Genomic DNA, 25,984 nt, shown 5'->3' with positions numbered 1-25,984 from the left:
AATACATTACATTTCTATGTTACAGTCCCAACAATACAGTTACATACATACTGCATTATACAATTGTTTTTAAAATAAATTAAGAGAATAAATGATAAGAAATACTCATTATAGGAGTGCCTGGCTGGTTCAGTCAGTAACGCATGTGACTTTTGATCTCAGGGTTATGAGTTCAAGCTCCATACTGGGTGCAGAAATTACTTTAAAAAGAACTAAGAAAAGAAATATTCATTATAATGTTTTCTATATAATTGCCTTTACTAAGGGTCTTTTTTATGATGTGATTTTGAATTACTGTCTGGAGTCATTTGCTTTTAGCATGAAGAACTTTCTTTAGTATTGCTTATAAGTCAGTTCTGCTAGCACCAAACTATCTCAGTTTTCTTTATCTGGGAATGACTCAATTTTACGTTCTCCTTCTCCTTCTCCTTCTTCTTCTTTTTTTCTGTGAAAAGTTTTATTGTTTCCATTTGGTGCATGGCTTGGGAGAGGGTTGGGAGAGGGCTCCAGAGCTCCAGCGTGGTTTAAAAGCTGCCTTGTGGCCTCAGGAAGAGGCTCAGGCATAAGCCCCCACACCACAGGGATGCCAGAGGGCCCCTCAAAGGCTGTTGGGCTTGAGCAGTTCGTAGTCATGCTTACGTGTGAGCCTTTCAAATAGATACTTGCCCAGCCCATCCTGGGGAGGTTAGAAAGCTTGTCGCCCATCTTCTTGATGAGTTTCACCTCCTCATCTAGGAAGTGGTTCTCCAGGAAGTCACAGAGATAGGGGTCTGCATGGGCAGAACCCAGGGCATGCAGATCCAAAAGGGTCTGGTTCAGGTCTTCTCCAGAACGAGGGCTGCTTCCATGGCATCCAAGGTTTTACCCCACTCATCTGGGGATGGCTTCTGCACATCCTGGGCATGGCTGCGGTGCTGGTTTTGCATCTTTAAGAGACAGCTCAGTAGGCTCATTCTGCTTCAGCCAACTTGTGGAAAGAGTGGCCCATGCCCTCCAGAGCTACATCTTTGCAGAAATAGAAGCCCAGAAAGAGGTAGGTGTAGGAGGCCGGTAGATCCACGCTGACCAGGTGGTTGACAGCAGCATCCACTTCTGTGGAATAATTCTGATGAACCAGAGTTCATATTTGATTGCTAATAAGGAGCTAAGCTCAATACAGGGTGTTGGCTGGTCCCGGAGGCAGAGGGTAGCTGAGAAGATGGCTCTGAAGGTTGAGACTGAAAAAAATTTGGAGGGTGGTAGGAGGCTGGTAGAAGAGGCATGCCTGGGTCTATTCCATCCAAACCCCGTTGAAGCAAGAAACAGATCCAGAGGACTGTTGGGCACACAGCCTATCTCACCTTCATTTTTAAAACAGTTTTGCTAGATATAAGATTTTTGGTTGGCAGTTTCCCCCCACCCCTTGGCACTTCAAATACGTCATCCCATGGCCTTCTGGCCTCCACAGTTTCTAATGAGAAATTTGCTGTTAATCATAATGGAGTTCCCTTGTATGTAACAAGTTGTTTTTCTCTTGTTACTTTTAAGACTTGTCTTTCAGGATCTTTATTATGATTTGTCTGCATGTGGACCTCCTTGAGTTTATCTTACTTAGAGTTCTGTGAACTTTGATGGGTAGATAGTTTTTCATCAAATTGGCAAGTTTTCAACCATTATTTCTTCAAAGAGTTTTTTCTATTCCTCTCTCTCTTTCCCCTCTCCTTCTGGCACTCTCATCATGCATATGCTCACTTGCTTTATGTGTTGCACATTTCTCTCAGTTTCTGGTCAATTTTAATCATTATTTTTCTCTGTTCCTTGGATTGCATGACCTTTATTGATCTATCTGCAAATTTACCAATTCTTTCTACTTTAATTTCAAATCTGCGGTGAGCTCCTTTAATGACTTTTCATTTCAATCATTGTAACTGTTAACTCCAGAAGTTCCATTTGGCTGTTTTTAAAAATACGTTTCATCTTTTTACCGATATTCTTAGTTTTATGAAATATTGTCATCATAGCTTACTTTGCTTAAGTATGGTTCCCTTTTGTTGCTTGAAAATATAATGGCTGCTTTGAAGTCATTTGTTATTTGTGTGTGCGTGTGTATGCGTGTTAGATTGCTTTTAATTACTGACAGCTGGGGAGAGCTGGGGTCCCAAGTGGTGGTGAGGTCCCTACCTCCTGGTCAGACCCTCAGGAATCAGGCTGGTACCCACAGGTCCTGAGCCCACACCAGCAGAGCCCCAGGGCTGTACTATGTCCTCAGGGATGAGACCCCATCAAGTGACCAGAGCGAGGCCTGGCCCCCAAGGGATGAAGTCTTTTCTATTAAATCTGACATCTGGGTCCTATCACAGGCATTTTCTATTGCTTGCATTTTTTCCTGTGAATGAGTCACAGTTTTCCGTTTCTTTGCCTCAAATTTTTTTGATGAAAAAATATGGATAATGTATTTAGCATGTTAATGTATTATAGCATGATAGGATGTTTTAGATAATATATTTTAGCAACTCCAACCTACAGGGCTTATTGATGTTTTTTTATTTCTTTTTTAAAAATTTTTTTTAATGTTTATTTATTTTTGACAGAGAGAGAGAGAGCAAGCAATCAGGGGAGGGGCAGAAAGAGAGGGAGACACAGAATCTGAAGCAGGCTCCAGGCTCTGAGCTGTCAGCAAAGAGTCCGATGCAGGGCTTGAACTCACGAACCGCAAGATTATGACCTGAGCTGAAGTCAGACGCTTAACTGACTGAGCCACCCTGGCACCCTTTGATGTTTATTTATTCATTTGTTTAGAATCTTGCCTGGACTATTTTAGGAAAGTCCACTTTACCCACTCTATGCAGCCTGTGGTATTGTCCCTCAGTGGGTGCAGCCTGGGGCATGCACACAGCCATCCTGAAATGATAGTGGTTTTATCACCTCTCTTTGACTGACTCTCTAATCTTTCTGTTAAGCTGTCTACCTCTGATGGTATTACACCCAGTTATTACCCTCCACTAACTGCCAGCTAATTGTTTTTGAGGCACTAAGTGCTCCTCCATCTGATCCAATTCAATTTAGGCTTATTTGCAGGGATAGTTATTGAGGCCAGTCTTTGAACGTTGTTCTGGCACCAAGAAGGCACTTTTTATCTGTCTCTTTCCCTGTTCTCCCTGGTAAACTAACTAGCTTATAGTTTAGTTTGTTGCTCTCATGAAGGTACCAGCTTCCTCTTAATTAAGGAAGCCCCAGGATGTTGGCTACATTTGCCTGGAATTTAAGCTCTGTGATACATAGCTGTAGAGATGAGAATTCCTCATGGCCTGCCCTCCCTAAGTTAATACCGTATCTCTCAACCAGGAGCTGGGGAGAAAGGATCCCTGTATTCTTGACTGAATTGCCCAGAGTTGACATTCCATCATGCTGAGTCGGAAGGGGAGACCAGAGGGAGGTTCAAATGTCACAGACTCTCCCTCTTTCTTACCAAGTTTTACTGTAACAGGGAGAAAACCAGCATGTCTGACTCCATGTTGCTTCTATTTCCCTTGCTAGTGTGATGGAAGCTTAGAAACTCCTGCTTTAGCCCTAGAGGTAGCCATGTTAATCAGCAAAGACATTTTGCTTACGGCTAAGATTTGGAAACACTGCTTTCTACCCCAAATCTACCTTACCTGAGGAGATAGGGAAGCACATACAGAAATGACTATGATATGCTTAACATTCACAGGAATGACATGACCAGATTCCTGTACACAAAGATCACTGACCAAGGACAAAGAAGTTACACAACCTTCTTCAGATATCTACAGACATCAGTCATCTTTGGACTCCAATTCCCTCTCAGTTCCCTCTTTTGCTAAAAACATAAAAGAAGCTCAAATTTCCTGCCAAGGGGAGATGGTTCTTTAGGACAATGGTCTGCATCCCCTTGGTTTGCTGGCTTTCCAAATAAAGTCACTTTACTTACCCTAACATCTTGCCTCTAGATTATGGGCCTGTTATGTAGTGAGCAAAGCAAGCTTGGATTTGGTTACATTAGTAGATTTTCTTGAATAATCTGTTTCTTTATTTGCTTAGGTCCTTATCATAATGTCCAAAGATTCTAGATAGTTGCTTTAAAAATAATTTTCACCACTTATGCCTATCTCTCTGGGGAACATTTGCACAGAGTTCTTCTGCCACCATTTTGGAAGTAGCCACCCTTTCTGCTTTTTCTGCTTTTTCTACTAGGCTAAGCTTCTAGCATTTGGATCTCAGGCCGCTTCAAGCAATCATTATACTTCTGGAGTGAGCCCTGGAAGGACTGAGGGAGAGGCACTCAGAGCCTGGGTGACATATGTGAGCCCCCAGATCAGTCCTATGCTTGGGATCATCTGCATTTCACTGTCAGTTAAGCCAAAAAATTTCCTTCTTTCTTTAGCTACTTGGGAGTTGAGTTTTTTCACAGGTAACCAAGAGTTGTAACTAATATCCTGAATGTCAAGCTTTTAATAGTGTGTGAGTAAATGATAAGGAGTGTGGAAATCTTGTTCAACCAAACTGGGATCGAGGGTCATTTTCAAGGGATCTTTTTGATAGCTCATCTTATCCTAATAATTTATGGCTTCTTAATGTTTAATGAAATACAGAGACGTCATTTGTAGTGATTCTAATAGATGTTCCTCTCACTAAGGATTTTTAATATGTTCTCATATATCTGTCAGTATTTGTTGACGTCCAAAGCACTGGTTCCAAGGAAGCCTGAATGTTAACTGCTAACACTGAGTTATAATATTAATAATAGCACAGAGGCCTGACCTTAATTATAGAAAGTTCTTATAAATCAGGTAACCTCTCTTGTCCATTAGCTTATAGCTGACTCATTAAAACATTTCTTGTAAGTATACAGTTTTCCAAATATTGGAACCAGTTACAAACCTCTTTAACAAACTGTAAGTGGAAAAAGGAAAGATTACATATTGCTACTTGAGATGTGATGTAGAAAACCTAGGTAATCTAAGATTTCTATTTATTTGTCATAGTATGCCTTTGAAATATTAAAGGATGAGTCAACTTTGTTAGAAATATCGAAATGTCCAGAAAATTCAGGAAGAATTTACAGGTCAAGGATGTAAGCAATTTTATCCTACCTCTCACGACAATATCCTTCACTAACTTCTTCCTCTGAGATGGATGGTTGTGGCCAAGTGTTGGGAGCAAGAATGACATGAGACATTATTGTAATCTTGGAATTTATCAAAACTTTGTTAAAGGGAGCCTTTCTCCTCGAGTGAGAACTACATAGCACCTTAACCTAATGTGAATTTCCACAATGGATTCCATTTGCCAATAAAGTCTCTGAAGATTCTGCAATTCAATGATCCCTATCATGTTTTAAATATCTCTAGGGTCCCCAGAAGACCACAATTAGTGAGGACATAGATTGTTGGAATCAAGGAGGCAGACTGTGCAACAAAATGTATAGAGCCATTATAAAATCTCAGTAATTCCAATTAAATGGGAGAAAGTTATTATGAATTCATGACACTCCATTATTTTTACCATAGTGAAAGCTTTACGGCTGTCACTAAAGGAAAAGGGAAAAGTACTCTAGGATAAATTTGAATGAACAGATTTGATTTATTTGTAATTGACAGATTGTTTTAAATACTTTCAGCTTCTGAGTTACCTGAAAGTGGTATGCATCTTAGACAGCTTACTAGTACAAGCCAGCTGGAGCTTACTTTGCACTAATAATGGTCCTGCTCTTAGAACCATTATTCACAGAAATAGAAAATTAAAGGTCCACTCGTTTCTGGGACTTCATAAATCGTGAATTGGTGGGATGTGAATTCCACTAATTGTACTTAAGAAACTAATAGGCTTTGGTTGCAGGTTTGTACTCTGATCTTATTCTGATAGTGAGATCTTATGTGAGAAGGGGTTTTATTTCTACAGGCTTGGGGTAGATGACACTGCCTCAGAATATGGGTGAGACTGTGGTTCTCAATCGACTGACCTACCAATTGCTAGAATGTTCGTATTTTGGGATCTCCATCTTCACTCTGCTGGCTCAGTAATACATTTGATTTGGTTTTACAGAGATGAATTTCAAGGAAAACATCACCTAGACTTTACTTCAAATTACCCTGAGGTTCAATACATTCTACTGATGCCCCAAAATGCCAGGCTCATAATCTGCTGTTATGATACACGACTTGGAGAAGGTAAATGTCCTGTCAACTACAATCCCTCTTTATTATTTTTAAGGAGGGCTAGTTTCCATTATCAAAAGCAGATAAGGAATACCAGCACTCATTTGTCATTCAAAATGGAATGCTTACTTAGCTGGGAATGAATGAAAACCATCATGTGGTAGGTTTGTTTTTTTAATCGTGGCAATAAAGGCACAACTCAAGGTCAGGGAAAATTCAAATGTGGCTCCACTGGGTTGCTTACATTTTTTGGATAGGTGGGAGAGACAATTTTCCAATAGGAACCTGGGCTTTGAATACATTTTCCCCCCTAAAACAGAGATAAGGAGAAGAAACCTGACATTTTTTTCTCATCTTCTGACATGGTAATTAGTTATTATATTACCAACACACAGATTTTAGTTCCAGTTTAAATTAGTTGTTCCTTACCCACACTTTTATAAGGTTAATCCCACCTCACATGAAGGTCCATGGCATGGGACAAACAGGCCATTTCATGAGTGAGTGAGCGTGCACAGACACCAAGAGGACCACCAGGCCCTTTTCTTCTCACAGGTTCTGGGTAAGAAATGCTAAAAGGACCAACTTGCCATTTAGGATTTCAAGCCGACACACGGTGAGATTTTTCTGCATGGCCATCTCCCAGGCACCTCTGAGTCAAAATAGGACCCAAATTAAACTCATCTCCCTCCTATGAAAACTGGTCACCCTTTTGCCTTTTCCATCTCTCCGAAGACCACCATCCATTTAGTAGGATGAACCATAACAAGGTCATTAATAGCTGAATATAAGCAATTTCAAACAGATCAGCCTTAATATCTGTTCAGGTCAGAAACCTGGGTGAAATACTTATCACCGCACTCTCCCTGAAATTCAACGCTTACTACTAGCCAATCACGAGGACTGGTAAATACTACTTCTTGGGGAGGTTCTGAATCCATCTTTAGGGCACCCACCATAGCCTACCTCATCAGCAACTGGTCTAGCCATGCCACTGTCCACACTGCAATGAACTAGTGTGTCCTCTTTAAAACACAAGTCAGATCATGCCACTTCCAAGCTAGAGATCAGTCAATGGCTTTTCAATGTCCTTAACACAAAGACCAGACCATACAACTGCTACTGGCCTCTTCATTCACTCTATGTTCTGGTTACTCTACCTTCTTTAATTATCCCAAACATGCTCCTTCCCAATTCAGGGCCTTTGAACATATTACTGTATCTGCTTAATACCCTCTTCTCTCTCATTGCCAACCAGGCCCTTGCCACCCAGTGATCCCCACTTCTCCGGTGTTCATGCCTCAGCATAAATGCAACGTCCCAAAAGAATCTTCTATGACCTTTCTCTGACCAGTGTGGAACCCCAGGTTACATATATCCATGGGACTTCAGCATAGATCATACTTTCAATTACCTGTCCAGTGCCCTGCTAGGCTCAAACTCCAAGGGAGCGAGGCTATCACTAACTTGCTCATTACCATATTGCCATCACTAACCCAAGGCCTAGTACTTAATGGGCACCAAGTAAATGTTTGCCAAAAGCACAAATCTGTCACAAATATCAAGAGTGCAATTCATAAGTCAAAGCTGCCATCTTTGCTCCATGACAGACATCAGTTTTGATATATCTTCGGTGAGGGGTCTGGGTGGCTCAGATGATTAACCATCTGACTTCAGTTCAGGTCATGATCTCATAGTTCATGAGTTTGAGCCCCACCTTGGGTTCTGTGCTGACAGCTCTGAGCCGGCTTTGAATTCTGTGTCTCCCTCTCTCCTAACCGACTTGCGCTCTATCTTTTTCTCAAAAATAAACATTAAGGGGCGCCTGGGTGGCTCAGTCGGTTAAGCGGCCGACTTCAGCTCAGGTCACGATCTCGCGGTCCGTGAGTTCGAGCCCCGCGTCGGGCTCTGGGCTGATGGCTCAGAGCCTGGAGCCTGCTTCAGATTCTGTGTCTCCTTCTCTCTCTGCCCCTCCCCCGTTCATGCTCTGTCTCTCTCTGTCTCAAAAATAAAAAACGTTAAAAAAAATTTAAAAATTAAAAAAAATAAACATTAAAAAAATTTTTGATATATCTTCAGTGATTTTTCTATTTAGGATTTTTAAAAAGGTAACAAAAGCATTCAATTAAAAAATTAAAAACTGAAAGCCTGATCCAGAACTCTGGGCCTTTTTTGAACTATTCCCTAGCATGGCTACATCTGGCAATAGTTATTGTTATAAGAGAAGTAATAACAATCACAAAGACTCATAATACAAGACATGCTTTGGATGCTCTCAGTCCCTCAATCTTGTGGAAAGACAACTTTTTTTTTTAAAGTTTATTTATTTATTTTGAGGGAGAGAGAGAGAAAGAGAGACAAAAAGAGGCATACAGTGAGGAGACAGAGAATCCCCAGCAGGTTCTGCACAGCTAGCACAGAGCCCAATGTGGAGCTTGAACTCACGAACCGTCAGAACATGACCTGAACGGAATCAAGAGTCGGACACTCAACCAACTGAGCCACCCAGGTGCCCCTGGAAAGACAACTTCTTGCACACAAGAACCCTTTCTCTATATCTTGAAGAGTAAGAAAATCAACTACAGAATCCAAGAGAAACACATTTTCAGCTTTAAGTAAAATGTTTAACACCAGTTAATTTCACCATGTTTGCAAGAGCAATTGTCTCCTGAGAACACCTTATTAAAGGCTCGTGTTCCTACCGGAAGAAAGAGTCTCTGAGCAGCACACGGTTTGAATAATTTCTTCCATTCCTGAGGGTTTCCAACCGAAAATGTGATGGGGTAGATTCGGTGCTCAAACTTCTTTGTATATGAGTCAGGCCACTGTCGTAACTAAAAAACAAGGAATACAAGAAGAGGATGATTAGGCCCCAGAGATACGGAAAACATCTGAAGCTTCTGGATGTTCAAGTGGACACTATTCAGGCAACTTACACAGAAAATCTAACTTCACCACCACTATTAGTGCTCAGTGAATGAAAGACCATGGCTAGAATTAAAAAAAATAATAATGATAACATCCAGAGTTGGCAAGGGTGTTAGGAGGCTGGTACATAAATAACACAAGGGGAGTATAAATTTGAGTAAACTTCCAAGAGGGCACTTTGGAAACTGGCAATAACCAACTTCAAAAGATAAAGGCACAAGACTTTCAACACAACCTACTTTGTAATAAAAAAAAAAAAAAAATCCTTGTGAACAAACTAAATGACCAATAAGTACGAACTGGGAAAATTAATTATGATAGAACTATACAATAGACTACTGTTAACAGTTAAAATAAGGTAGATCTATATTTTCTGGCATGGAAAAATGTTTATGATAGTTAGGTTTTAGAAAAAGCAAAATAAAAAAGAAATTTCATAATATAAGTTCTGTCTTGGAAAACATATGCATATATATTTTATATGGAGAGAAAAATCTCTACAGATGGACACTGAATTGTTACATGTGGGCACCTGTGGAGGTGGTGGTGGTGATTTCATTTTTTAAGTTTATACTTCTGTGTTCTTTAGAACTTTTACAATGAGTATATATTATTTTCTTTGCATATGTTATTTCATTAATGGGCTTTAGTTTTCAGAGCAGTTTTATGTTTATAGAAAAACTAAGCAGGAAGCATAGAGTTCCCATCTACCCTTCCCCCTTTCCCTCTCTACCCCCCAGTTTCCATTTCTATTACCTACATCTTGCATTAGTGTGGCATATTGTTGCAATTGATGAACTAGTATCAATATGTTAGCAAGTAAAGTCCATAGCTTATCTTAGGGTTCACTCTTTGTGTTGTACATTCTACGGATTTTGACAAATGTATAATGGCAGGCATGTACCACTACAGAATAGTTTCAGCACCCTAAAAATCCCTTCACCGTTCCCTCCCACTGAATTCCTACAACCACTGATTATTTAATGTTTATTTATTTTGTGAGACAGAGAGAGAGTGAGAGAGAGAGAGAGGAGCAGGGGAAGGGCAGAGAGAGAGAGAGAGAGAGAGAGAGAGAGAGAGAGAGAATTCCAAGCAGGCTCCAAGCTGCCAGCTTGGAGCCCCAATGTGGGCCTCTAACTCACAAACCATAAGATAGTGACCTGAGCCAGAATTGAGAGTCAGCCGCTCAACCGACTGAGCCACCCAGGCACCCCTACAACCACTGATTATTTTACTGTCTCTTAGTTTTGCCTTTTCCAGAATGGGATATAGTTGGAATCATACAGTATATAGCCTGTTCAGATTGGCTGCTTATACAGAGCAGTATGCATTTAAGTTTTCCCTATGTCTTTTTGTAGACTGATAGCTTATTTATTTTTTATTTTATTTTTTTTAAATTTTTTAAACATTTATTTATTATTGAGAGACAAGAGACAGAGCATGAGCATGGGAGGGGCAAAGAGAGGAGGAGACACAGAATCTGAGGCAGGCTCCAGCCTCTATGCTGTCAGCACAGAGCCCGACGCAGGGCTCAAACTCACAAACTGTGAGATCATGACCTGAGCTGAAGTCGGACGCTTAACCGACTGAGAAATCCAGGTGCCCCAATAGCTTATTTATTTTTTAGAGCAGACTAACGTTCCATTGTATGGATATACAATGGTTTGTTTCTACATTTACCCATAGAAAGACATCTTGCTTGCTTCCAATTTGGGGTGATTACAAATAAAGCTGCTATAAACATTCATGTGCAGGTTTCTGTGTGGACAATTTTTCAATTCATCTAGGGAAAATGTCAAAGAGTCTGATAGCTGGATTGTATGGTCAGTCTCCATGTAGCTTTCTAAGAAATGGTCAAACTGCTTTCCAAAGTTGCTGTGCTGTCTTGTGTTCCCACCAGCAATGAGATTTTCTGTTGCTCTACCTCCTCGATAGCATTTAGTGTTGTGGATTTTAGCCATTCTGATAGGCGTGTAGGTATCTCGCTGTCTTCAGCTGCAGTTCCCCAAGGACATTTGATGCTGAGCATCCTTCCGTATGCTTATCTGCTTCCCCACTGACACCATAGTTCTACTTCTAAGAATTTTCTAAGGAAAAATTCCAAAAGTACATTAATATTTATTACAAGGTTGTTTATCATAATGTTGTCTGTGACAGTGAAAAGTTGGAAACAACCTAAATAACAATTTGGTTAAATAAGCTCTGGGGTTTGTCTACAGAACAGAATATGATGCAGCAACTAATGACAACAATGTACAATGAGCGTTGGCAAGCTGTTGGTTGTACAAGGATCAAATCCAACCTGCTACCACAAGCACATAGCCAAGAATGATTTGATATTTTCAAATAGTTAAAAAAATAAAAACAAATGTAATATTCTGAGATATGTGAAAACAACATGAGATTTGAATTTCGGTGTCCATAAATAAAAGTTTTATTGGAACACTGCCACACCTAATTATTTACATATTTCTATGGCTGCTTTTACAATGAATATCAGAGCTGAGTAGCTACGAGACCACACAGCATGCAAAGCCTAAAAAAGTTACCGTCTGGTACTTTACATAAGAAAGTAGTTAACCCCAGTTTTAGAAGAAATTCAATAATATAAGACTCAGTGGTATAAAAGGGAATGTAGGATACGATCTCATTTCTGATGTTTATATGAAAAGAAAAAGAATATAAATAAATACATAAAAATTGCTCTCCCTGACCATTAATAGGAAGGTTGATTTTTTTCCTTTATAGTTTTATGATTTTTTAACAATGTACATATAATGTTTATATGGTCACATAAAAATGTTTGAAGAGGGGCACCTGGATGGCTCAATTGGTTAGGCATCTGACTTCTGATTTCAGCTCAGGTCATGATCTCATGGTTCATGAGTTCAAGCCCTGTGTTGGGCTCCCTAGAGCCTGCTTGTGATTCTCTCTCTCTGCCCCTCCTCAGCTCGCACACACTGTGCACGCACTCTCTCTCTCAAAATAAATAAATAAACTTCAAAAATGAATAACTTTGCAATTTTGAGATGGATATATGGGAGGGAAATCTCAGAATGAGAAAGAGGAAGAGTGATAAAGGATTTAATAACTGATTTATAAAGGGCACTGACCAATGAGAAGCCACAACCAGGCACAAATACCCAGCACAACTGCACTGACACATCAGAACGGACACCGGGCACAAACACTCAGTACAACTGTGCGACGGCACAACAGCCCAAAATCAGCCCTGGAAGGGGAATGGGAAGGTCCCATGGTCTGTTGCTTCCCTTGATTCCTTGATCTTTAGGATCCTACCTTCTAGAAGGGTTTATCTACCTTTACCAATCTATGTCTTTTAACTGGACTGTTCAGTCCTTTTACATTTAAATCAATGCATGTATTTGAACTCCAGCCACTGAAAGTTCCTGCTGACACCTATTCCTGTGGCAGAACCACACACCACACCCACCAAGAAGGCTGCCATCCCACTGGCCCTACCTATCACCAGAATGCAACGGTGGTTATCCCCACTTCCGGGTCCCACTTTTTCCTGACAGATGAGGCACGCCTAAAGCACACGTCTGATTCGCGAGTTGCCTAGAGAGGCAAGGAAATCAACCAGCTGGCATTTTCAGCTTCTATATTGGGAGATGACAAGACCAAATGAAACTCCAAAATATTAAGTATCTATATTATACTTGGTAAATATCACCAGACATACTGGACTCACACAGCTTAAAAAATTATTTTTTAAAGTCTACTTAAATATAGTAGAATTCACCCATAAAACAGCTTCTAGAGGAGTCATGATATCAACTGGCACTTTGTTTTGTGTTTTGCCCTAAGATATATGGCCCTGAGCTTCACCAGAAGTTATCACAAGAAACTGGATATTCCCACAATGCCTCGGTTTTGTAAGGGACACTTTCGAGGAGGGAGGCGTAACTTGCCCCTGCACACCGGCATCTCCTGTGGCTTCACACAGACTAACTGCTGCTAATCTACTACTTCGGAGCTAACAAAGTGCCCAACATACTGGAGATACTCCAAAGAATCTTCGTGGAATGAAAGAATAAATAGATGATCTGAGTCAGCTTCACAAGTATGCTCTACAGTAAGATTCATTTGCCCTTCGATACAGGTGAAGAAATTGTGACTGAGAGAAGTTCTGTAACTTACATAGGAGACAAGGTTTTTTAATCTAAACTGGCACCATAATCCTTGCATGGGAGAGAAAGGGATGAGGCCATATGCCCTGCCTGTCTTTTAGCACCCTAGTACAATTTCCTTTGTTAGTTGAGCTTCACTGGTCTGACAAAGACCTGAGGAAATGAGCCATCAAAGGAATAAAGTCATCAGAGCAATTCAAATGATTTTTCAAATTCAATGATTTTCCCATGCAAGTCAGTTCCTAATTTATAATGTGCCCATTACTATGGCTCATGGCAAATTACCCCCCAACTTAGCAGTGTAAAACAACCATTTATTATGTTCACAGATTCCACGGCTCAGGTGTTCGGACAAGGCACAGAAGGATGGCTTACACTGCTGTATGATGTCTGTGGCCTCGGCTAGGAACTTGAAAGGCTGGAGGCTAGAATCTGAAATCTGGTCCACTCACATGCCTGGCAGTGGAGGCTAGCTACGTGCTGGGGACCTCAGCTCCTCTCTGAGCAGGCCTCTCCACACGAACCCTCTGTATGGACTAGTTTGGGCTTCCTCACATGTTGGCCAGGTTCCTGGGGCAGGTAACCCAAGAAAGAGTGAGGCAGAAGCTGTATCCTTTCCATGCCCTAGCCTCAAATGTCACCTGAATATTACATTAGCATACTCTCTTTTATACATACATACATATGTAAGACATAAGTAGATGTGTATGCATTAGCTATTACCTTATAATAAGTTATCCCCAAAACTTAGTAGCTCAAAACCACAAAAACGTATTCTCTCACGTAGTTTCCTAGAGTCAAAATTCTGTAAGCTGGGCTGTTCTGGCTTGGGTGGCTCATGAGAGTGCAGTCCAAGTTGTGACTGGGGCTACAGTCATCTGAAGGCTTCATGGGGCGGGACCTTCCATTTCCAAGCTCACTCGTGTGTTACAAGCAGCTTTCAATCCTTATCATGTCGACCTCTACAACGGCTGCTCTGACATGAAAGTGGCTTACCCCACGGCAAGTGACCCAACGGGAAAGTGAATGTGACCAAGATAGAAAGCGCAGTGCCTTTTAAAACGTAATTTCAGGGGCCCCGAGTGGCTCAGTTGGTTAAGTGTCTGACTTCGGCTCAGGTCATGATCTCACTGTTTGTGGGTTTGAGCCCTGCATCAGGCTCTGTGCTGACAGCTCAGAGCCTGGAGCCTGCTTTGGACTCTGTGTCTCCCTCGCTCTGTGCCCCACCCCCACTGATGCTCTGTCTCTCTCTGTCTCAAAAATAAATAAACATTAAAAATTTATTAAAAAAATAAATTAAATGAATAAATAAATAAATACATACATACATACATAAATAAATCCTAACTTCAGAACTGATGTTGCATCGCATCCTCCCTATGCTGCTGGTCACAGAGGCCAATCCTGGGTCAATGAAGGAGGGAAGCACAGGAGGATGCGAGTAACACAAGGTGGGGGTGCTGGGGCTTCTCTGGAAAACACGGTCTGCCCCATATACATAATTGTACATACACGCATCTTCCTTCCCCTCATCTTTTTTAAGTTCAAGTCTAGTTTGTTCTGCTCTGTCTCATGTCCCAGCCTCTAGCACACAGTGGGTACTCAAGAAATACGTGTTAGATGGATATTGTGTAAGACATTGCTAGAGTTTGCCCACAGCTAGTTTATCCTCCCTTCCTGCACACTGAGCACTTCTCAGCCCCTTGCCGCTGGGTGAGCCTCGTGACTGCTTCTGGGCAGTTACATGTGAGCAGAAAAGACTCACATCGCTGTCAAGCTTAGGGAGTGAAATGCATAGTCATGAAGCACTTGTCTCTCTCTTTCCTGTATGGCATCCCAAGAACATTAGAGGCCAAATGTTCCAGCAGGTGCAACTCAAAGCATGAATAGTCTTGGAGCACCAGCCTGGCTCAGTCAGAAGAGCGTAAGACTCTTGATCTCAGGGTTGTGAGTTCGAGCCCCACGTTGGGTACAGAGATTACTAAAAAATATATATATATAAACTTAAAAAAAAAAAAAAAAAAAGAGCATGAACAGTCTTTGCCATCTTCGGTCCCAGACCTGAGTGCCTGTGTGAAACATGGAGCAGGCACAAGGCAAGTCTCTGAGCTTTTCAGGAGGTGTTACAGCAGCCTGACCTAGCCTATCCTGATTCCAGATACCTTAGCTCTTTTGATCAATGCTACTAGCTTCAAGTTACAAACAGGGAAGCTGAAGCTCTAAAAGGCCACCAGGCTTGCTGGAGATCAAGCAGAAGGTGCACAGTGGAGGTGAGGTTTGCATTTGAGTCTTCTGCCTACTAGCTTGAGATGGAGTACGGTACAGTGGTTAGGCTCACGGAGCTTTGAGTCTGTGACCTTGAACTGACACCTGATGAGCAAACCACTAACACTCTCTGTGCCTCGATGATCTGTTTGCAAAACAGAAACAGGAGTGCTACCTTCCCGTAAGGGTTAAAGAAGAGTACATCACAAATCAGAAGCCCTTGGGGCGCCTGGGTGGCTCAGTCGGTTAAGCGTCCGACTTCAGCTTAGGTCACGATCTCGCAGTCCGTGAGTTCGAGCCCCGCATCGGGCTCTGGGCTGATGGCTCAGAGCCTGGAGCCTGCTTCCGATTCTGTGTCTCCCTCTCTCTCTGCCCCTCCCCCGTTCATGTTCTGTCTCTCTCTGTCTCAAAAATAAACATTAAAAAAAATTAAAAAAAAAAAAAGAAACAAATCAGAAGCCCTTGATAGATGATAATCACCATCACCATCACCATCATCACCATCTCCTGTCCCCACAGCTTCAGAGCAGCTAACCATGTGTGTTCCATCCCCTTTCCCTTCCTTTGACTCAGATCTTTTTCAAGGCAGTTTCCAATCAATTTCAAAGCTTCAAGACTATTTGTTCTTTGGCTTCCCTTGGTGAGGATGTCAAGATGACATTTTTCTTTAGGAAACCTAACATGTTTTCTAGCTTTCTGTTATTAGCCTTTCTCTGCTCAACATGACTCTCTGGCATTTCTCATTAGTACGGCCAACCTGGCGACAGGAGGCCGCCCTGCTTTGACCCCAGTCAATAGACACAGAGCAAAACAGGGTCTCACTCTCCCAGTACTTGAGGCCTTACCACAAGAGAAAACTTCCGAGACAAAGCAAAGTTTGGTCTGCAAAGTCACACATGTACCTAGACTGAGGACAAGAGGTGGTTCCAAAGTTCTCCTTGTGTACTGGTAAAAAATCATTACTTGTTCCTCACTGTAGGAAAAGTCAAATAAACAAGGATCCAGATATACAACAAAATACTGTTCAGCCACCAGAAGAGAAGAGGTAAGAATGTTTGAGTCCTGACCTGGAATGATGCTGACAATATGGTTTTAAGGGGGGAAAAGCAAGTTCCAGAACAACACATAGAGAATAACTCTGATTTTGTAAAAGAAACATACTTGAATCCAGGCACATACAATTGCATGTGTTAAACATGTAGATGTTTAATTTTTTTTCAGTGCCAAAAGGTGACTTTATTAAAGCACAGGGATAGGACCCACGGGCAGGAATAGCTCCCCAAACATGCAGATGTTTATATATACAAATACACATGTACACACATATACATATACTCACACAGATACATACATACACACACACACATCTGCACATGAAAAAACATGGAAAAATAACTCAAAATCATTAACTCTGATAGTATCTTATGTGAGACTGAGGGTAGCAAGGACTCGTACCTTTTAATTCATAACATCTGTATCATTTGAATTTATTTTACTGAACATCTATTACTTGTCATTCAAAAAACATATATAAATAGATTTTTTTAAAAAGCTACCTGTCCCCCAAATAAGAACAATGTTAATGACACCAGAGGCTCAAGCCCTGGGCTTCAAGGGCATCATCACATAGAACCCTTACGATCTCTGTAAGGCAAGTGTAATGATCCCCGCATTATAAGTAAGAACAGTAAGACTGACAGTCAAGAGTTTATGGCCACACAGCTGAGTCCACAGCAGAAATACATTAGCAACCAGGATATGCATTTCCCAAAATGCAGTCTATCTGCACTCAGGAACATGGTGCTGCCATTTATACACATTCACCTGCTTCTCAAACTCGGGCTTCAGAGAGTCTTCTGTGAAGATGTGGAACTGGATCTTCCTGTGGCTAAAGAGTACAGCTGATTTGAGCATGACCAGTGTCTCCTCCAGCCGATTGCCACAGGCCACCACGGCCAAGTGGATCCAGAGCTCTGGAGGCAGCACAGCCTGGAAACTCCTGAGTTCTCCAGGCCTCCTAGGAAGAGGAAAAACAAGTTAAAGCTATTACTAAACTCATAAAAAACAAAACAAAACAAAACAAAAAAACCCAAAACAACCCAGCTAGTGAATAGTTGGAACATTTCAAAACATGAACAGGCACAATCTGTTATATTTTATAAAGTGATAAGCATTTTGACAATTCTTCCTGCTTAGAGAAAAATACCATTTATTCCCATATTTATCCTGGCAATAGCAGCATGAGTCACTGTTTGGCCTGCCTTAGGTGTCTGAGACTTTTTCTGCCCCACTCAGCTGTCGAGTGCCTGCTGCCTGCCGAATGGCCCATGTTTGGAAATAGCATTGCTAAGCTTCAACAGCTGACACAGGGGTTGTGGTGCTCACACTCAGAGAGGCCACGCAAATTAGATTTGAACGCAACATGAACAAGACAAGGGTGGGTCGTGGCTTTCCCATGTGAAACGAGCAACATGATACTTCCATCATCTGGATGGTTTTAGGTTGCAGTGGAATGCATGACCACCGCACCAAAGGAAAACCATGCGAGTCCAGGAGGTGAGCAAAGAAAAGAACATATGTGCCTCCATCACATCCTCGGAAAGTCTTGAAGAAACAGGTGTTAATCCTAACTGTCTCGCTCAAGATTCCTGAGGTGGTAGACTTGAAATTCAGCCTCCAGCATGTAAGTCGTATTAATGAGAAACAGGCAGGAGAGGAGGCAGGTTGAGCTGAAAATTACCAAGGTATCAGATACTGAGTCAACAGCTGAGAGGGGAATAGGGTCCAAGAGTCCAGAATCATCATCCAGCTATTTCCTTGTAATAAAAGATTTGTTCCAGACAAGGAGACGCAGCCAAGCCTCAAACACACCACTGAGAGACATTCGCAGGCAAGTTGGAAGGAGTTGGCCTGGAAAAGGTGCCCTGAGACAAATGAAACTAATTTACTTGCACAAAAGAGTTGGAGGCCAGGGAAACTTGGACGAGGAATGCTACCTTCCTTCCAAAAGCTTCGAGTCCAATCAGTGCACTGCTCCATTATCCACTGCTCTGCTGAATAATGGAAGTCTTGCTCCAGATTTCTTTCATCAAGAGGAGAGGTGAAGATGTGGGTGGGGCACTCCGGACAGCTTTCCAATTCAGTTACTTACGAGCATGCTCAGGGGAAGCTCAACGAAGTCCAGATGCCGAGAGACACTCAGATTCCACTGACTTCAGGGATCACAGGAAGACACTTGAGATGTCCCAAGCATCTTCCAATGTTGTCCTCTTCTCTTCGTCCTCCTCCTGCTACCTGATGAGGCCACCATCTTCTCTCACCTCGATTGCTCTGTCAGCTCCCTAGATGGTCCACTTGCCTCCAGTCTTATCCTTAACTCCCACCCTCTGATTTCTTCTTGTTGGCACCAGAGTGAAGTTCTTCTAAAATGCAATTAGTATTGTGTTATTCTTTTGATTACAATAAGGTAAGGGCTCCTGACTGCCCTCAAGATTGAGTCCAAAGTGATGATGATCATGGCTCGTATTTACATCTCTAGCAACTGCCTCCAGCACCTCCAGCCTCGGTGGACAGCCCTTCATAACCGTGGCCACAGTCACATATTCATACTTTCCATCCATTTTCACTTCTGGTCAGAAGACTGCTGAGTTGTCTCCAGGTCTTGGCACATGTATTCTCTCTCTCTCTTTCTCTCTGTGCGTGTCTCTCAGAAATTTTCCCCTCTGCTCTTTTTCTTGCTAACTTCAGGCCATTTATTAACCAACAAATCTATACTGAGTACCTACCATGCGCCAGGCACTGCTTTAGGTACCAGGAAGACAGCAGTGAACAAAACGGACATAGATGCCTGCCCTTGAAGAAATTACACTGTCAAGGTGGTAGGGGAAAGACAAAGAAGGAAGTAGCACTCAAGGCAAATAGTAACTAAATAGCTTATATAGAAAGTTATCCGGCGATAAGGACTATGAAGGAGGTATACCCTTGAACAGGGAGGGATACAGGAGTGGCCGATGGGCTGGTAGATATTTTTATGCAGTGCAAAGTTGGGAACGTCCTCACTAAGATGGTGAGATCTGACGACAACTTGAAGGAGGTGAGGATATGAGTCATGGGCATTTCTGGGTGAGGAGCATTCCAGGCAGAGGAGACAGTGAGAGCAAAGATACACAATCAGGAGCATGTCTGGTAAATTCAAGGACCCCTGCCATAAGGACTCTGATGTCTTCCCTTCCTGAGCCCTGTGGGTGGGTTTTCATACCTACTATTGAAGCCAGCTCCCAATAACTTATGTAAAAGGATCAGAAGGCTGTGTCACAGATAATGCTAAAATCACAGTCAGTTACAAATCATGCAAAAGACTGGCCAAAATATGCTACTGATAAGATTCAATGAAAACTCGTTTCCTTGAAATTATGCTCCATTTAGGAGCACAGGTATCATCCAAAGGTTCGAAAACAGTCAATGTAATAGCATAGCTACCTTAAATATGAAATACTGCCCCGTTCCAAATAATTCTGTCCAGTTTAGCTTTACATATTGAGCTTCTGCTTGAACAAAGGCTTTGACATTAGTAATCAGGGAAATACAAATGTAAACAATAAAGCGATTCCATTTTATTTTCAGATTGGCAAAAATTAAGGAATAAAATAAACGTTGGATCATCCAAGCTTCAGAGTGGATATGAGTGTGGGGGACAGCTCAGAAAGAACCGGGGCAGTATAAGTTGACCCAAACATTTTGGACAACCATTTGGGAATGTCTAGGAGGAATGAAGATGCGCATACACCCTCCAGCCCTGTAGTCCTACACCTACATATGTAACCTAAAGAAATCTTTTACATTTACACAAGACCCATGCAACAATGTTCACAGCAGCCCGGTTTGTAATAGTGAAGAACTAAAAATAACATTGCTGTCCATGCAAAGGAGAACATGAATATATGTAATGTGTTTTTTTTTGTTGTTTTTTGGTTTTTTTTAATTTTTTTTAACTTTTTTTTTTTTATTGATTTTTGAGACAGAGAGAGACAGAGCATGAACGGGGCAGGGGCAGAGAGAGAGGGAGACACAGAATCGGAAGCAGGCTCCAGGCTCTGAGCCATCAGCCCAGAGCCCGACGCGGGGCTTGAACTCACGGACTGCGAGATCGTGACCTGAGCTGAAGTCGGACGCTTAACCGACTGAGCCACCCAGGCGCCCCTATAATGTATTTAAGAGGAATACTACATAGCAGTGAAAATGAACAAACCAGAATGTCACATAGCCAAAGAGGAAAAAAGCAACTTTCAAAAGAATAATACCTTAGATGAAGCTTGAAAGCAAGCAAAGTAGCACTCTGTGTTGTTCACAGACTCATGTAGTAAAAGTAAACATACGGGAGGATGATAAACATCAGATGCAGGATGGTGGTTATCTCTGGGGATTTAAATTTTTTTAAGTTTATTTCTTCATTCTGAGAGTGAGAGAGAGAAAGCAAGAGCAGGGCAGGAGCAGAGAGAGGGAGAGTGAGAATGCCAAGCGGGCTCCAGGCTGTCAGTGCAGAGCCCAACATGGGGCTCAATCATACAATGACTTCAGCAGATATCAAGAGTCAGATGCTCTACCGACTGAGCTGCCCAGGTGCCCCTAAATTTTTATTTCTTAAGATGAGTGCTAGGTACACAGAAATTCATTATGTTAATATCTGTATTATTTTGTATGCCCAAACTACTTGACAATTTTTTTTAATGTTTATCATTTTTGAGAGACAGAGAGAGAGCGCGAGCAGGGGAGGGGCACAGAGAGAAAGAGAGAGAGAGAGAGGGAGACACAGAATCCAAAGGAGGCTCCAGGCTCTGAGCTGTCAGCACAGAGCCCGACATAGGGCTCGAACTCACGAACAGTGAGATCATGACCCAGGCCGAAGTCAGACACTTAACCAACTGAACCAGGTGTCCAGACAATTTTTTTTTTTAATTAAAAAAAGCTTGCCCTCCTCTGCAGCCTACAGGCTACTCTCTGCAGACTTCCATGATTTGGGACTGCACAGTACAAAAAGCAGGGGCTAGGGACTGCATTCTTTCTTGGTGTCTGGTGACAGGTATTAAAAAAGAAAAATAAAGGCCTCTCCTGGTGGCAGGTCAAGTATCAGTGGTTGGGATTAACGAGACCTTTGCTGCCCCCACTCTCTTACTTCTCACATTACATTAAAAATCTCAGGCTTCAGGTAGTAAGCATTTCTGTCATGTGATCACAATGAATAGTCAAGTTTAAGGGCACTGAAATGGTGTGCCTTTCACCAGCTCCTACCAATGACGCACTCAGCACCTCTCCGATGTCACTTGAGACCTTTGAGGATCAAGCAAGTCCAGTCTACGAACCTAAAACTCCTTAACGCCTTGAATTACAGAGTTTGGGCAGGGAATGGGTGATAGGGAACGGAACACTGTTCTGACGGATGGCTAACTATGTTCTTATTTATACTTTATAAAAGGAGACTGGAGTAGACACTTGCTGTCCAGGATTTTGAGGAACTTCCAGCGAAGGTGGGAACTGATGGTACCCATCTTGGCCACCACACTGGTAGAATCTGAATGGGAGTCAACACAGTAGAAAGCAGAGCCAAAAGGTGATGGGGGTGGGGTGGGGTCACATGTCTGCTGGCATTACTTGAATACTTGCCTCCAGGTGCCCCTGACCATAACTGGATACAGTTCGATTCTTAAGCCAATACATTTCCTTTTACTTAAGCCACATGGAAACAAACTTACGGTGTAGCAACCACAAAAGAGTCCTAATGTGGGGCTTAAAAATGTTTCCAACCCCCTTTGACTAGCGCCACCTCTTTCATATTCTCACCTTGAGTCAGCTTTTGAAATGCTCACTGAATCCATTTCTTCCTTGTTGCTCAGTGCTAGGGCCCTGATCCAAAGGCTCATCCTTCTTACAGTTTTATAGCTGGAAGAGATACCAATTAGCATCTAGCGCAGGGGATTCCCTACCCAGCTGCACATTATAGTCATGCTAGGTGCCTGTTAATATGCAAACTTCCACACCCCAGAGATTCCGAATCAGTGGGGCTTGGGAGAGATCCTGGAGCTTGCTTATTAACACAGTTGTACCACAACCACCCATAGTTCAGCTATAGCCAAGAACTAAAGATCTGAGCTGACCTGTCACCTCCCCTTTCTCTCCCAAACTCTCCCTCCAGGCACTCAGGAAAACCCACTCTATGCTCAGCTTTTCCTTAGGGAATTCTCTTCGCATCCTGACTTAATGAAAACATGGCCGCTTTGTGAGGATGCCACCCCCCCAGCAGAACCTCCAAGTGGAGGCTGCTCTTCCTCCCCTGCCCTGGGAGCCCCCGGGGCAATAAGAGGACTGGTGTCCTCCTTGTTTCTCACTGCTACACCCAGACATGGCACGTGTCTTCAGAGTGAAGTCTGTAGATAAAAACTCTTCTACCTTCTCTTTCTTGCTGGCATCTCCCAGCTTCCTGAGACTTAGCTCCTCACTCACAGAATTCCTCCCCCCACCAATCCCTGCTAGCATTCTTGAGGACTTCACCCACTGTTCAGAAGATGCTCGAGCCTCCTGACCCTTGTGTTTCGTGACCTCTGCACCCACCACCTTTCCTTCTTTCTACCTGAGACACCCAGTGCTATGCTCACATCCTGGACCTTTACAACAAACTGTGTCCTCTGCCTGGAATATTCTTCCCTTTGCTCAGATCCTCCTTTTCTTTTAAACAGCAGGATGAGCTTCCCTGACTACCTCATCAAAGGAACACCCTCCCTTTTATCCTCTGTCACAGTTTTTGCTTATTTTCTTCCAAAATCTTATTTCTGCTGGTGGTTACAAATTCTTTCCTTTTAATTTATATCAAGGGCACATTATATACCATCAAAATAAGGCCATGTAAGTAAACAAAAAATCTCTATCTTTAAAAAAATGAACAGAATAGGGATGCCTGAGTGGCTCAGTCAGTTGTTAAGTCTCCGAATTCAGCTCAGGTCATGATCTCGCAGTTCATGGGTTTGAGACCCACGTCGGGCACTGTGCTGACAGCTCAGAGCCTAGAGCTTGCTTCCAGCTCTGTGTCTCCCTCTCTCTCTGCCCCTCCCCTGTTCGTGCTCTGTGTCTCTCAAAAATAAATAAAAATTTAAAAAATAAAAAAGATCAGGGGCGCCTGGGTGGTTCAGTCGGTTAAGCGTCCGACTTCAGCTCAGGTCACGATCTCACGGTCCGTGAGTTTGAGCCCCGCGTCGGGCTCTGGGCTGATGGCTCAGAGCCTGGAGCCTGCTTCCGATTCTGCGTCTCCCTCTCTCTCTGCCCCTCCCCCGTTCATGCTCTGTCTCTCTCTGTCTCAAAAATAAATAAACATTAAAAAAAAACCTGATAATAAAAAAAATAAAAAAGATCAGAAAAAATACACAATGTACACTTCCAACTAAAAAATATAAAACAGATGTGTTGAAATATTAAAGTTGGTAAATGAAAAAGGATCTTGCCCTATATGACTACTTTTTACATGTTATATCCTGGTCTTTATTCCACTGAATACATATTTTCACAGCTATATTAATAGTATGCATTCAATTTTTTTTTGTTTTCAATTTTATATTCTATGTTTCTCTTCTGATTTTTATTCTTCTTGTCACTTTCTAAGTCTTTAGAACCATCATTTTCACTGCCTCTCTACTATTCCCTCCAACTAAAACACCACAGCTTATCAGCATTTCCCTTTTGTTGGGTGTTTCCAACTGTTCTGTCGTATTTAAAAAAAAAAGTCTGGGGGCGCCTGGGTGGCTCAGTCGGTTAAGCGGCCGACTTCAGCTCAGGTCATGATCTCGCGGTCCGTGAGTTCGAGCCTGTGTCGGGCTCTGTGCTGACAGCTCAGAGCCTGGAGCCTGTTTCAGATTCTGTGTCTCCCTCTCTCTGACCCTCCCCCATTCATGCTCTGTCTCTCTCTGTCTCAAAAATAAATAAACGTTAAAAAAAAAAAAAAAAAAGTCTGGGGGCGCCTGGGTGGCTCAGTCGGTTAAGCGTCCGACTTCAGCTCAGGTCATGATCTCACGGTCTGTGAGTTCGAGCCCCGCGTCGGGCTCTGTGCTGACAGCTCAGAGCCTGGAGCCTGTTTCAGATTCTGTGTCTCCCTCTCTCTCTGACCCTCCCCCATTCATGTTCTGTCTCTCTCTGTCTCAAAAATAAATAAACATTAAAAAAAAAAAAAAAGTCTGACACTAAACATGTGGGTGCCAACATTCTGTTTTCTTCTTTTCATTATGTCCTTTGACCACATTCCCAGAAATGACATTAGTGGGTCATCATCCTATCAAGAATGTAGTAACCTTGACAGTTTCTCAAATTTACCCAAGAGTTATTAGAAAACACCATACCATGAGAAAAAACAACCCCCCCCAAATGTAACAAACACGATCCCCTACACCTCTGAGTATTTGTATGACATAATCATGGAGCCGACTGTGGAAACACGATGAGATGGGTTTGCATACGGCATCTGTGCCTCCAAATTCCGCATGTTCTAGAGGGTGATGTGTCAGTTACAATTATCATTAAGACACCGCATCAAATCACTCTGAGTCTCTGAGTGAGAAAGCTATTCCACTTCCGGCTCTTTTTCAACAATGTCAATGAGAGAGTCTCAGCTTGGTGCTAACATGTCTTGAACAGCTTTCTAATGTTGCCTAATCCTCCCTTTCAACTAAAAAGACAGCAGAACTCAGATACAGAACCTTCAACGGCCAAGTTAGAAATGCGCAACGTTGTTTCATCTTCTCAGTGTCTCCTTTGATGATTATTTCTTATTTACATTACTGCCTACAATCCATGGCCGCGATAGAAAAGTTTCCCCTAAAATAAATACACTAAGAGGGTGCCTGGGCGGTTCAGTCAGTTAAGCGCTCAACTCTTGATTTTGGCTCAGGTCATGATCTCACCGATGGTGAGCCTCACACTGGCTTCTGCCCTGAGGGCGGGGCCTGCTTAAGATTCTCTCTCTGCCCCTCCCCCACCTCTCTCTCAAAAATAAATGAATAAACTTAGAATGTGCAGAAATTAGAACCCTCACGCACTGCTAGTGGGGCTGTAAAATGGTGCAGCCACTTTGGAAAACAGTTCCCCAGTGCTGCAGAAGGCTATACGCAGAGCCACCATGTGACCTGACAATTCCAGTCCTACGTTATCTACCCTAGAGAAATGAGAACATACATCCACACGCAAACTTGTATACAAGGGTTCACAGCAGCATTATTCATAATAGCCAAAGAGTCTAACCCAAAAGTCCACCAACTGATGAATGGACAAACAGAAGGTGGCATATCCATAAAATGGAAAACGATTTGCCAATTAAAGGAATGAAGTGGTGACGTAACTATAGCATGGATGAACCTTAAACAAGTGTGAACCTTGCGGAAATACAGCAGACCGCATGTTGATGATTCCATACACAGGAAAAGTCCACGAGAGGAAAATCCATAC

At 42.4% G+C, this 25,984-nt stretch overlaps 1 protein-coding gene and 1 pseudogene across 1 annotated transcript in view; both read right to left on the bottom strand.

The window, feature by feature from the left end:
- Positions 1 to 25,984, bottom strand: part of GXYLT2 (glucoside xylosyltransferase 2) — a 93,913-nt gene that overhangs the window by 53,933 nt on the left and 13,996 nt on the right. The window contains exons 2-3 of the mRNA XM_042927315.1: positions 17,330 to 17,522; positions 8,861 to 8,992 (exon numbers count right to left, since the gene is read on the bottom strand). Of these exons, the coding sequence (XP_042783249.1) occupies positions 8,861 to 8,992; positions 17,330 to 17,522 (325 nt within the window). The remainder of the gene's footprint in view (positions 1 to 8,860; positions 8,993 to 17,329; positions 17,523 to 25,984) is intronic.
- On the bottom strand, positions 512 to 7,148 carry LOC122213612 (annotated as a pseudogene).

This window comes from Panthera leo, chromosome A2, assembly GCF_018350215.1.
Source record: "Panthera leo isolate Ple1 chromosome A2, P.leo_Ple1_pat1.1, whole genome shotgun sequence".
In the NCBI taxonomy this organism is placed as follows: domain Eukaryota; kingdom Metazoa; phylum Chordata; class Mammalia; order Carnivora; family Felidae; genus Panthera; species Panthera leo.
This window is presented reverse-complemented; position numbering and strand designations above follow the sequence as displayed.